The sequence below is a fragment of the Hemibagrus wyckioides genome, linkage group LG03 (assembly GCF_019097595.1).
Source record: "Hemibagrus wyckioides isolate EC202008001 linkage group LG03, SWU_Hwy_1.0, whole genome shotgun sequence".
In the NCBI taxonomy this organism is placed as follows: Eukaryota; Metazoa; Chordata; class Actinopteri; order Siluriformes; family Bagridae; genus Hemibagrus; species Hemibagrus wyckioides.
The window spans coordinates 18,045,433-18,058,293 of NC_080712.1; the positions used below are offsets into that span (position 1 = coordinate 18,045,433).

Consider the following 12,861-nt stretch of genomic DNA (forward strand, 5'->3'; position numbering starts at 1 on the left):
TCATATGCAGGACTTACAGGGACAGGGGGTAATCAGCGACCTCACCTCACACTTCACTGTAAATGGCATTTCCCTCATTACAAGTAGATGATAGCCAGAATACTTAATGAGCTGTAGTCCAGAAATTCCTGATAAATACCACATTAGCATAATGATGTTTCTTCAAAAGTCATTTGAAATGCATTGCTGTTCTAAGAGCCTCTAAGAGTCTTAACCTTGAAAAGGAAAAAAAAAAAAAAAGTTGGTATGCCACTGAAAGACCAAACCATAAACCAAAACTTTATACAGTTACTTTATACAGTGTATTGTCCATTTTAAATGGTTTCCATCTCCACATTGTGTTAAATCTAACTGCTCCTCTACAAACTAAACTCCTCTTATTTGAATCACAAAACAAATCTCTAACATTAAAACACTGGGCTGCTTGATGCCATGTAAAGAGTAAAGGAATTTGCCATTTGAAAATAAAGCAGTGCCTGCAGACTGGGCCTGTTTAATATGTGTATTAGCTTTCAATGTCATGTTTGGATAACAAATGAGGGTCTGTTTTTGAAAGTAAGCACAAGCATACACTAGTGATCATATAAGAGTGGGGAAAAATCACAAGAGTTATGACTTTTCATCATCTGCATCAAACGGATCATTAGGGTGGCTGCCAGGTTATCACAGCAAATCTGCTGCATTCTTATATTTCAAATAAAAAAATGCACAGATGAAAGATTGGGCTGTGTAATCCATGGTGTTTATTAGACATGATTAGACATGCTTGGGGTTGTTTTACATAGAACACATGAGAACCATACTTCACAAGAAAAATATTATGTGGCAAAGAAACAGAAATGGAAAAAATAATCAACTGGAAAACAACAAATAATGAAATGGCTGCTAGTAAGTTTATGGTGTGCTCTGGTGTGATAATAGACAGATTCTTTTGTCTGAGCATATGGCCAAGCTTTCAAACCACCAGAGCTGCTGCTCTGCCAGCCTTCATGACTAATTCACAGACAAGAGAATGCACACACTGTGCAGCACAAGAACAGTGAGACTTGTCTCTCACTCTGTCACCCTTCTTTAATAATTGGGATCTGATGAATTACCTACAGCTTTCTACCCACTGTTGTGCCTCCTCTACTCATTCTTTTCCCATTCTGGTCTGCTCTCGTTACCCAGGGCCAACTGGGAACCGGTCTGTAGAACCTCAGAGCGGGTGTGAACTCTCCCACTACTGCCACCTTGTAAAACGACATCTGCATTCAGAGACTGGCTTTTGAAGAAAGGAAAGCTAATAACTCAAAGTACTTTAAAGGCAATGAAGTGAAGGTAAACCGTCAGCACATACAAATAAAGGAGAGGCAAAAACATTTACAGACAGACAATGAAAGTAGTCTATCAAATAGAAGCTCTATTCGACATTCTGGTGCAGATCAAATTTTAACTTTTGAAGGATTTGGCTGTAAAACCAGCACCTTATTCGCCTCATCAAACCTTAAAAGCTGATCATTCATGCATGCACTCTGAGAAGGTTGAGCAATGACTGATCTGCATGAAACGCTGGCTTTTCTGTGAGTTCTGTGCACTGCTGTGCGATTTTGGTTTCTTTTCTTCTCCAAGGCTTTATTTTAGGTGAGTGACTTGGCACGCTCGAATCATACTCCTGGAAACCAAGCTCACATCTGTGTCCTGTTATGCAGCACATCCTAATACCCATACTACTCCATTCAACCTCATCACAGATTAGCCTGGATAACTTAATGGAAAATTCTTGCCCAGTAAAAATCTAATTGCTATTTTTAAAATACACTACAGGTCTTACTTCACACTTGTGTTTGCAAAAACATGTTTGAACACTAAGCACTGGTTTACCACAGCAAGTTAAGAGGGCTTCAATTTCAAGAAGGCACAACATTATGTGCCAAATCTTGTTTGATGTACAGACTGGAGGTGTGTGTAGTAGGGGGGATAGCCTTCCTGCGTTACTAAAAGTCCTGTAAACGATAACAAATATACCATGTTCGTCTATGCAAAATGAACATGCAAGATAATAATCATTGCGATATGAAGAATTCATATGATGAAGAATGCAATGACAAGCTCGGATCTGGTTTACAGTCAAGGGCACACAGCAAAAGAGAAAATGAGAATAAAATCTAACTTCAGAATAAGTAAGCAAAGCCAACATCAATAAACAAAGCCAAAAAATGTTTAATAGTGTGTGGGATGCCAGGAGGCGGTAAATCACAGAGTGAACGCCCACTCTGTGTAAAGGGTGTAGATGGGCTATGAGTGAGTTTAACACGCGCACGCGGTCACTTCTCTCCTCAGTACGGAATTCTGCAGTGCGCTTCTCTTCCTTACACGCATCATGGATGTGAAAGTGATCTTAGTGGCAGTTCTGGTAACAGTGACTATCTACGGATCTGTTTCAGACGGTAAGTTACTTATGCTTATTTATTGGAATTCATCTGCAAATGTGGATGGTGATTTTGCTTGACTTTATTGCACAGTTTCATTTCATTTGTAGGTGATTTGTGATGTGCGTAATTGTGGTGCATGTACGCAAAATTTGGAAAGAAATTAATAGTCGGTCAGTTTGTCCAGTTTTGTTGCGACTATATTGATTTGAAATTTAATCATGTTATTAATAAATCCATTTTGTCCTTTCTATAAACATATAATCGAGCTATATATATATATATATATATATATATATATATATATATATTTTTTTTTTTTTTTTTTTTAAACGGTATTTGTCTCAACATTCCACGTCCACGGCAACTTGTTTGTACATAGATCATCCCGTATTATTCTCCAACTCATCCAGCGTGCTGAGGCACAGCCTGACATGCAACATGCGGCTGATGAATGTGTGTATTTGTCACTGTCTTTGTTTTCCTTTAATTACCCACAAATGAGGGTCCAGAACAAAAACAGCAGTGAGGGAGAAAGTGAGAGATAGCGCCAGTCTGCACTTCAGTGGGACAAAACGCAGGGACTCTATCCATCTCTCTTTAGCATAACAATGCTGGTAGATTACCTGGCATGGCGTTTGCATATTTAAAGCGGTCGAAAATGGTCGGAGCTCGGTTCAGTACAGGTACTTCTCACCCCTGTGCCGCTGTGGGAGTGGGCAATGTCCGTTTAGGCTACGTGCGCCTTGCTCATGCACGTAGGGAAAAAGTGTTCACTTCACACCTATAGTGTTTGTATCGGAACAAACGAACACTGCAAGACTTAATTCAATTTAATTCATATAGTGCTAGGAGTTTGCATGCATGTAATGTATCTATGTCTTCGTGCGCAATATGATCTTTCCACTGTCCTTGTTTTCCACTGACATTATTGCACCATTGCCTGTGTGTAATTAAATTGTGTGTGTGTGTGTGTTATGTGCGCATTGTTTATCATACGTGCACGTTTGCGGCTGGGGCAACAGATTTGATCTATAAATCAATAAAGTTGTTGATTGTTTTTACCCAGTCAGCAGGAATGTGAGCGAAAGCTTGTGCTGAATCAACACATTGCAATGCGGACACAATTATTCCGTTTTCTACTACCCTTTGAGAAACTGTTGTAATTGTCACCGTTTTCCACGTTTCATTGTCCAATCACACATTTGTGCAAAAATCCATTACTAGAATATGTGGATTGGACAATAAACACAGCAAATCCAAAGTCAAAGGGTCCACATAAAGAACATTGCAAAGCTGTTTGCAATCAATTTATTTACTTCCTTACGATGTTGACTTGTTTTCTTCATTTTAATGTCTCCAGCAGTGACTTGTAACGAAAGGAATTAACGACTTCGGATTTTTAAGAAGCCATGCATTGCGTAATTAATTATAAGCCTGCTTGAACAGTGCAATTATGATATTTTTTAATTATTCAACCTATAACTATCTGCAGTGAACATTTTAAGGTATCATCATTATGAGTTTCTGTGATTGTGCACATCTGTTTTGGATTACACTTAAAAGCAAACGGCCAAATACCTTTGTAGAGCTCAGTAATTAGTGTTGCAGGTCTCCAAACACGACTGGGAAAAAAAAACAGAAGCAAAGAATAGTGAAGAAACATAAAATAAATATATATATATATCACACTTTCAAATGTCTTGCAGTGCAGTAGCTCTCACTAGAGCTGAATATTAGACCAAATAACTAACATTTTGTAAACACCTGATTGTGAATCTGCTACAAATGTTAAGATGCCTTAGAATAATGACACACTGCTGTTCACCATCTAAGTCCATTCACATTACCATCAGAGCATTTGTGTTTAATTTAATTATGTTCTATATTTTTCATTCTGTTGATCATTCAAATTCAAAGTGTCAGCATTTCACATGTTACACAATCTAATGAATCACAAATGGACTTAACTTCCTTAGGAATGTTATGATGTCACTGGAGCACAAAAATGTTGAAATATTAGGTTCTGTTCAAGCTGTGATTTCTGTTTTTAGCCTTGGTTGGTACTATACACAGTGAATTTTAAAAGTGGGTTTTTAAACTTTTATTATTTTTCCTGTACAGCCAAACCTATCAGCCTGGTCGAAAGGTGTTGGTGCCGTTCTACAGTTACCATGGTCCCACAGAGGAACATCCGTGAGCTGAAGTTCGTCCACACACCCAACTGTCCCTTCCAAGTCATGTGAGTATCAACCCCAGTATCTTTCTCACACACCCACTGATCCTGATGCAGCATTACTTCTTGGGGGGTGTCTTACGGAACCCCTCGACCCATCATTTCACACCATCAATCTCCTGCTGCTGAAGGAGCAGTGAATGGAGATGGAATAGGCTTCCCCTGTCTGGCATAATGCTGTGGGTCACGCTCTCACAATTACACACATGCAGAGGAAATGCTACAGGAGGGGGTGGGCTTCTAGACTTCGATGTAGTTTTGTTTCATACAGGAAGATGTCGCAGGGTTCCACTTGAAGGACTTTCTCACCCATTGTGCCTGAAAATCCTTCTCACATGTCATATCCTTGCATGCTGATGAGAGTCTTCCATAATCTTTTACGTTTCCATCTCAGTCAACGGGAAACACTTAAAACATCCATCAATAACCAACTAATCACCTAAAACTCACATTCACCAGTGATCAAATGAAACATTTAGGAGGTTGTTTATGGGTACCAAACAAATAGGCAATGCTGTAATTTGTATATTAGGACTTTTCTTCAATTCAGAATTCCTAAAAAAACTCTATAGCCTTAAAACCAAGTCAGCAATGCAAAGATAAAAATAAACACAGCTGTGCACACATGGCATACATGGACAGACATATAGACCCATGTAACTGACACAGGGCTTATAGTGAAGTCCCCAGAGGACAGATCAGAAGCAGTACTCAAAGCTCAGGAATCCTCTATACCATAAAACTGTCCTGATGAGTGAAACTGGTAACATTATATACCAGAGTTTTTTGTTGGCCTTCACTTGCTGTGAAGTAATTACTACCTGCTGGCCAGAGACCCGACATACATTACTCCTGTTAGAAAAATCTAGATAGATACGCGTGTACCAGACTCAGGTACATCCCTATAATGTTAGAAAATACCAGCAAAGATATCTATAGCTTTTGTTAAGATTTCACATCATGATGATACATCAGTACAGCACAGTTCTAAGTGGTAAGATAATTTAACTACAGTAGGAAGTCTGAAGTTCTCCTGTAAGCGATAAAAAAATTCCATTTATGGAACGAAATAAGAATATTGATGAGAGTGTACAAGAGTAAAATCCCTTAAATAACAGCTTTTATTTATTGCTTATTCAGCTTAAAGCGCTTTATTCTGTAATATATCAAGTATGATTAAGAGAGGTAGAAATGTAAGTTTGGACCTGTCTGTGGATCCTGTATCCTGCAGGGCTTAGAAATGCTTCTATCCTGAATGTGTGATCTTCAGTGGAAGTTTTAGACTTCATGCAAGTAGTTAAGTAGGATTTCTGATTATTATTGTTAACTATGTATAATAAGATATTAACCATAATGCTAAATAGATCAACAAACAAGATCCGTGGTTGAGTTGGTTTGTAGACAGAAGCCTAATTATCTTATTGTTCACAAATGCCCAGTACATCCAGTAAAATTGTTCAAACATTAAAAGAATTTAAAAGAGCTTACTGAGTGTAGATTTATTTTTTACTAGAACACACATGAATCACACAAAGCTTTATTAGTCCTTGCTGAAAGTTTGAAGGATGATAACAATCTGTAAGACAATCTGCCAAGATGGAAATGTGGATTTGGAAAGGAGACAAAGAATAACAATAACAGACAATAAAGCCTGCCACGGTATATCACTTACTAGAAGAAAAAAGTAACTGCTTCAGTGAGCACCAGCGAGCTTTTCAGCTACTTCAGCCCTTGTTCATATGTGCTATTGTATAGCTAGTGCTGACTATGGCATATCTATTGTGTTGCATTTAAACCTTCTTTACAATGGATAAAGTGCTTTAATGCTTTTTAAAGACTTGTAATAATTACATGGATGAGTGATACAGATGAATATGTATTATTGAATAAGTATAATTCAATTATTTTCTGCTCTTTTCTGCCCCACAGTGCCAAACTGAAGAGCAATAAAGAGGTGTGCCTCAATCCTGAGACAAAATGGCTACAGCAGTACATTGAGAAAGCCCTTGAAAAGTAAGTAGAATATCTTTTGCATGAGCAGAGATTGTGAGAAGTGTGAGAAACATACTGAAACACTGCCCTGTTTTCACGTCTTAACATATTGCTAATCAGAGTTACCAAACATAATCCACAGTGATCAACCAGATCTATAAACACACCCTCATTTTCCCCCCCTAAATATAAGGAACACATAGTATTTACATGAAAACAAGTAACTGAAGATAAATGGTATTTCTGCTTTCCTGTTTCTCACATTTCCACAAATGTCCTTGTCCATGTGCTTTTTAGTCATGAACCCTGGCTTCATACTTCAAAAGCAGCTGTGAAATATGTATACCTGAGGTTGCTGAACATAATTTTAATGCTTACCAGCCCCTGTCTTTAGTCCTAATGCAAAACATGCTCTCATGCCGTGGCATGGTTGAAGGAAAATCCAGATTTATACAGAATTTTTTCACTTTCCACAGATATTGTTGACCAGACCAGACATGCTTGGTGTCCAAATTTAACTTATATAGGTTTCTTCAGTATGAGCAAGCAGTGAATGATTTGGGTAGCAAGTGGATGACATTTCAAACCACTGATTAGCATTATGAAAACTGAATGCTGAAATTAGTGTATACATACCTTAAACCACATAGAGTTATGTATTCTTGATATTTAGCTTATTATGAAAAACTGTTTTATATATTATATATATTATGTCAGAAATCATGTTTTTCAAACATATGGGTTGTGTAATGCTATTTGATAAAAAAAAACCCTGAAGAAGCTAAATTACGACATCATGAAAGTTAAAAAGGCATACATTTTTACTGTGCTTCCCAGGAGACCTCAGTGAAGTTGCTGTACAGCACTAAATATTCCTAGACTTTAATACTCACTGCACACTACACTGTCAGCCCTGTTTTTTCCTAACAGACAATTTTTTAACCATTCTTTGCCAGGGATCTTTTTTAAGTAAAAAAAAAGTGTACTACTACATCCTCACATGACATACAGAGATTACAAGTGTCCACTTGGCATACCATTGGATGTAAACCGTGTATAAAAGGTGTGAACAGTCAAGTCTGCACAACAAAACCGTCATAGTTGTTGTGGACAATGGACACAAGTGTCTCTAAATAGCTGCTAGGTGCTGATAAGCTCATACTGTGCAATCAGGAACACAGTGTTCAGTCAAGGAAAGAGTGGAAGTTGTACAACTGCCTTAAATTAAGGAAACTGAAGTTGGCACACTCTTGATGTATGGGATATGCGAGACAGTTTTATTAGATTTGCTGTTGATCTGACTGCTGAATTGTGGGTCAGTGGTGTAATAGTTTGATCACTCATGGGGAAAGCCTAGACCTTTTGCTAACTATGTAGTTACAAGTACAAACTGCTTGTAAAACCCACTGACATGTCTGCTGCGCTGCATGGCCAACATCACTGGCTGCAGGTTTAAAGTGCTTTCCCTGTTCAGAGTTTGGCAGGCTGTGAAATGGTCCTGTTTCCCTTCACTGTCACACTGCTTTAGCACTCAATACTAGCACATGGCTGTTAATATCAGGGTGCTGCTCACTACCTAAAATGCTTACTTAGGTCTTTGCAGTTTTAGTAGGATGCAGTGAAAAAAATGTGTGTACACACTAGTTTGATGCCATACTAACTGCATTTTTCTTTTTCAGAATGAAGAAGGCCAAAATGCAGGGCCACTAAGGAAGCAGCTGGATGGCAAGCCCGTTTGTGAGCCACCACCACAGATATGTACCTGTACCATATACTGCTCTGGCATGCTTGCTGAACCAGCACTTAACCTGCAAACCTTGCTTCACTCTCAATGATTCGCCTCACCATCATCACCACCTCTGCCGCCGCTATAGGCACCTCCTGTGTTAGCACAATGTGCAATTATATATATATGTATGAGTGTGTTTTTATACGTATGAGATGTATATACAATGTTTTTTATATCGACTTTAAACAGTAAAGAGATATTTTTGGAGTTGCGTTTGCTCCTTGCCTGTTTGTTACAGCGTTAGGTAGCACTGAATGTAGTACTGATGATTTTGGAGCAAACATCCCTAAACTTTTCAAACTCATTATTCTTCCACTATAACACTTAAGAGGAAAATTACAGTGGGAATCACACACTGGTGCAGAGCTGAACTCCAGTGGTTGCATGCCTGACAGGAGAACAAATAGGAAGGGAGTTGACTTTCTCCACCCATTTAATAATCATATTTAATTAACCCATATCGTAAAAAAAATGTAACAATGCATATTGCATGTGAATGTAATATTATATGTATATATACACGAAAAGAGAAAAGTTGCTTGTGTTTTTGTTCTCTGACTAACAGGGTGTTATTTTATACAAAAGTAAACCAAAAGACCTTGACCTTAGATCAAGTGAAGCAGTTTGAATTCCTTCATGGAACATACTCCCCTAGATGTAGTTTGTGAGGCAAAAAATGAAAAGGAATGCTCTTTTTTCCTAATTTTAATCATTGTGTAAGCAAAGAAACATCTGGAGTCACCAGCCAATGTGGAAGGCATAAAACGTAAAACAGATTCACATCCAAGCAGAATCAGAGAAATAACCAGAATAATTTAATTAAAGCCACATTAAATTACAAACAGTATCATAATAATCAGTCATCACAGAACCACGCATAAGAAAAATTTTGTGCAGCTTTATCTTGCAATTGCGGCTTTTATCTCACACATGCGAGTTAATGTCATGCAAATATTCAGCACAGCAACCATTTTTCCTTTTTCATCTCTTGACAACAAATCATTTTCACTCAGTGCCAAGCACTTGTCTCTCATACAATGAATTTAGTTAATATCATGCATATGAGCATATATTTCATAATTTTAAGATAATACACAACTCTCAATTGCAATGTTTTATTCTCTCATCACTCCAGGAGAATGTCTTAAGATGAACAGCATATTGTGCCTGTGTTGTTGGTGTGGCTTGGTTAGGGGAAGGGAGATGGTGTGATTAGCAGAAACTCATAACTGTGAGATATTAACTTGCAATTGCAGGATAAAAAGTCTCAAATGTGTTATCTCTCAACTGTGAAAAATTTGCAATTTTGTATTATTAACTCGCAGTTAACGAGATAAATCAATATATTTTCTCATATGGCAGGTAAACAAGCTTCCATAGAAATTATATTAACTTGCTAACTAGATTAGTATATTGATAGAGTACTGAAAAAGTGGTAAAATTACTGAAAAAATACTTAATATCTATCATTATTGGTATCTACAGGCACTTTATTTACTTTGTCGTAATCTAATAAGAAGAACACCAACCACAGCAAATAGTTAACTTTTCTGTGGTTAAGTAGAAACCATCAATTTTACACAGCTATTCCAAATAGAAAAATATTATTTCAGTGTCACGTCAGTATGAATAGCTTTTCTGGCTATTAGAAAAGTGCACTGTAAAACTAGCCCATTTTTCTGCCAGACACCTCTCACGAAAATTAGTGCATGAAATTTGTCTGTAACATGACTGCCAACTTGATCCTGTCAAGCGATTTAAAGCAGCCGTGAAATCAGCCAGGCCATGTTTTACACTGGCAGCCTGCAGGCACACAGGCCAGGAAACATAATGCCCAATCAGCATTGGAGAGGAAGGCTGCAGGCAATGTTGTGGGGGTTAGGTCACCAGTTACACTCCATTTCTTACAGTGACATGAAAAAAAATGCCAAAATCGAACAGAACCTAATGATTAATGATGATTAATTACTAATTTGTACCCCTGTTTTTTTCGTACTAGCTAAGAGCATATGTATTGAGAAAATACATATGTTTATACAAGAGAAGCAGTGAGCTTGATAACTTGCTGATTAGATCAATTAGTGGGCATTAACAATACATTTCTGTAGTGTCAGTGAACTGCATGAACTATGCAACAATGAATTCAGGAGAAATTTCACTTGAATGAAGCAACACTGAGCGGTTATATACTGGAAGTATAGAGGACGAAGTCAGTAAATTCAGCTTACCCAACTAAAAATAAATAGAAATAAGAAAATAGAATAAGATGATTTAAGGGGAGTGCAATTAAATGATAATAAATGTTGAGAGCACATTTGAATACTTTTTTACCATCCTAACTTTAATGGGCATTTTTTGTTAATAAAAGAATACACTACTCCCTTCCCATGGCACTTCCTGCAAAGTCTAAACAGATGAGATGAGTGTGTTTATCCATCACTTAAAAAAAATAAGGTGCTACCATCATCAAAATGTGATCGAGTCCGTTGATAATTTGTACATGTTCCCCTCATAACTCCCAAATAATGTGAAGGACATTACTTAGATGGCAGCTTATTCTATGATGTATTTTGTATCTGTACCCATGTTTCATTTCATTTATAAACTGGTTCTTTTCTAAATAAATCAACTTGGATTTATGAATTCTGTCTGGAATATTCATTTAATGTTTAATGATAGACATGCAGTCAGACAATTCCACATGATCAGAGGTACATTCCAGCACCTTCATATACCACAAACATCTTTCAATACACACTGGTTACAATCATCTGTAAGCATCATCTGAAGTTTTATCAGAGATGTGGACTATAATACTACATTTTAATGTGTATAATACCCAGCTTCAGGATGTCATGTGTTCTAGTCTTAATCCTACTATTGATTAATCCATAATCCATTATAAGGCAAATTGACAAGAAGGTAAAGAGAAAAAAACATGCAATTCTTCTATTAAGAATCGAGCTCATTCATTTACCTTCGGACAGCTTTATCATCTTTAGCCATTGCTTATGCAATAGCTTCTACAATTTTGAATATGGTTAATCTATGGTATAAAACAACACCATCCATCAATCCATTTTCTGTACTGCAGGGAAGCTGGGGTCTATTCCAGGGTATTCAGGATGTCAAGCTAATGCAGGACACACACACACACACACACACACTACTTGTACATATTTACTGAATACATACAATTACACACAATTAGAGGTGCCAATCAGCCTACAATGCAAGTCTTTAGATTGGGGAGGAAATTGCAGTACCCGAAGAAAACCCCCAAAGTCTGGGGAGAACATCAACATGGAACAGGAATCAAACCTAGAACACAGGAGGTGTGAGGCAAACATGCTTTCCTCTGTACCCCCCAGTAAAACAGTACAAGACTGTAATGTTGTCCATATGTATTGGCACTTGATAAAAAGTGAATAAAAAAAGAAAGTAAAATTAAAAGTATCATGCCGTAAGAGGATTATTTACAAAGAACATAAAATTCTTTGCTGCCAGTGGGTGCTTGCATTTCATTACCTTATTTACAAATTTGAGTGTAATGTACAAAAAAAGCTATGAACATTAAAAGAAAATGTGTAATTTTCTCATTCATTCATGTAAAGTAACTGCTTTTTCTTGGTCACGGCCATGAAGGATCCCGAGGCTATCCTGGGAACACTGGGCATTAAGGCAGGAATACTTACTGTTATTAGATACAACCTGTGAATTAGATACACATAAATTTCAGTTCACGATTAATGCATGCTTTGTACCTGCTTTTAGATCAGTGCATATTGGGGTGAATTATTGCTGCACAGTTGTTTCTACCCAGTGAAAACTGTTTGGAATTGCTCAGGAGGTAATGAAGTGTTTAAAGAACGTTGAGTTGGATATCAAATGAGATGCTGAGCCAAGGGGAAATTACAACATATGCTAAGGCTGCAACGCTTCAGAAAACACTTTAAGCTTTCTAAACATTCTCATTCAGACAATGTAAAATTCATTTCGAACCAACATACTAGTTACACAACTTGACAAATATATCCGACATCTCTCACATTACCTCAATTCAATGTTCACGCACTTGACCTTTCTGCAATCTAATGCAAATACATTATGTATTAGTATGTGCTTTATTCTTATATAAAATACGATCATCTCTCTCTCTCTGTGTGTGTGTGTGTGTTTGGAGCACTAGGTGGAGGCCCTAGATTATGAGCCATTACCACATAATCAAAACATGTTGGTCAAAATTGGGTGCTACGCAAAGCTAAACTGCGTACACGAATACAGGGTGATTAAAATTGTTAACACTATAATGGCATAAAATGTTGCCAGTATGCCTGTATATAAATAATTGATTTAAATCCATTTGACTCCATTTAAATGTGTTTATCCTAACTTGCTTCAAGCCATATATGACTCATATCTAATCTTTCAGA

At 37.2% G+C, this 12,861-nt stretch overlaps 1 protein-coding gene across 1 annotated transcript; it reads left to right on the top strand.

Moving 5' to 3' along the window:
- Positions 1–2,268: 2,268 nt before the first annotated feature.
- On the top strand, positions 2,269–11,071 carry cxcl12a (chemokine (C-X-C motif) ligand 12a (stromal cell-derived factor 1)). Its single transcript, XM_058385645.1, has 4 exons — positions 2,269–2,429; positions 4,536–4,653; positions 6,577–6,660; positions 8,319–11,071. Exons 1-4 carry the CDS (start codon positions 2,363–2,365, stop codon positions 8,347–8,349), a joined length of 300 nt encoding a protein of 99 aa, XP_058241628.1. The 5' UTR covers positions 2,269–2,362; the 3' UTR covers positions 8,350–11,071.
- The last annotated feature ends 1,790 nt before the right edge of the window (positions 11,072–12,861 follow it).

Coding starts and splice junctions, on each gene's coding strand:
- cxcl12a (XM_058385645.1), top strand. CDS start 2,363: ATGGATGTGAAAGTGATCTTAGTGGCAGTTCTGGTAACAGTGACTATC. Junction 2,430..4,535: donor CTACGGATCTGTTTCAGACG/GTAAGTTACTTA, acceptor TTTCCTGTACAG/CCAAACCTATCAGCCTGGTC. Junction 4,654..6,576: donor AACTGTCCCTTCCAAGTCAT/GTGAGTATCAAC, acceptor TCTGCCCCACAG/TGCCAAACTGAAGAGCAATA.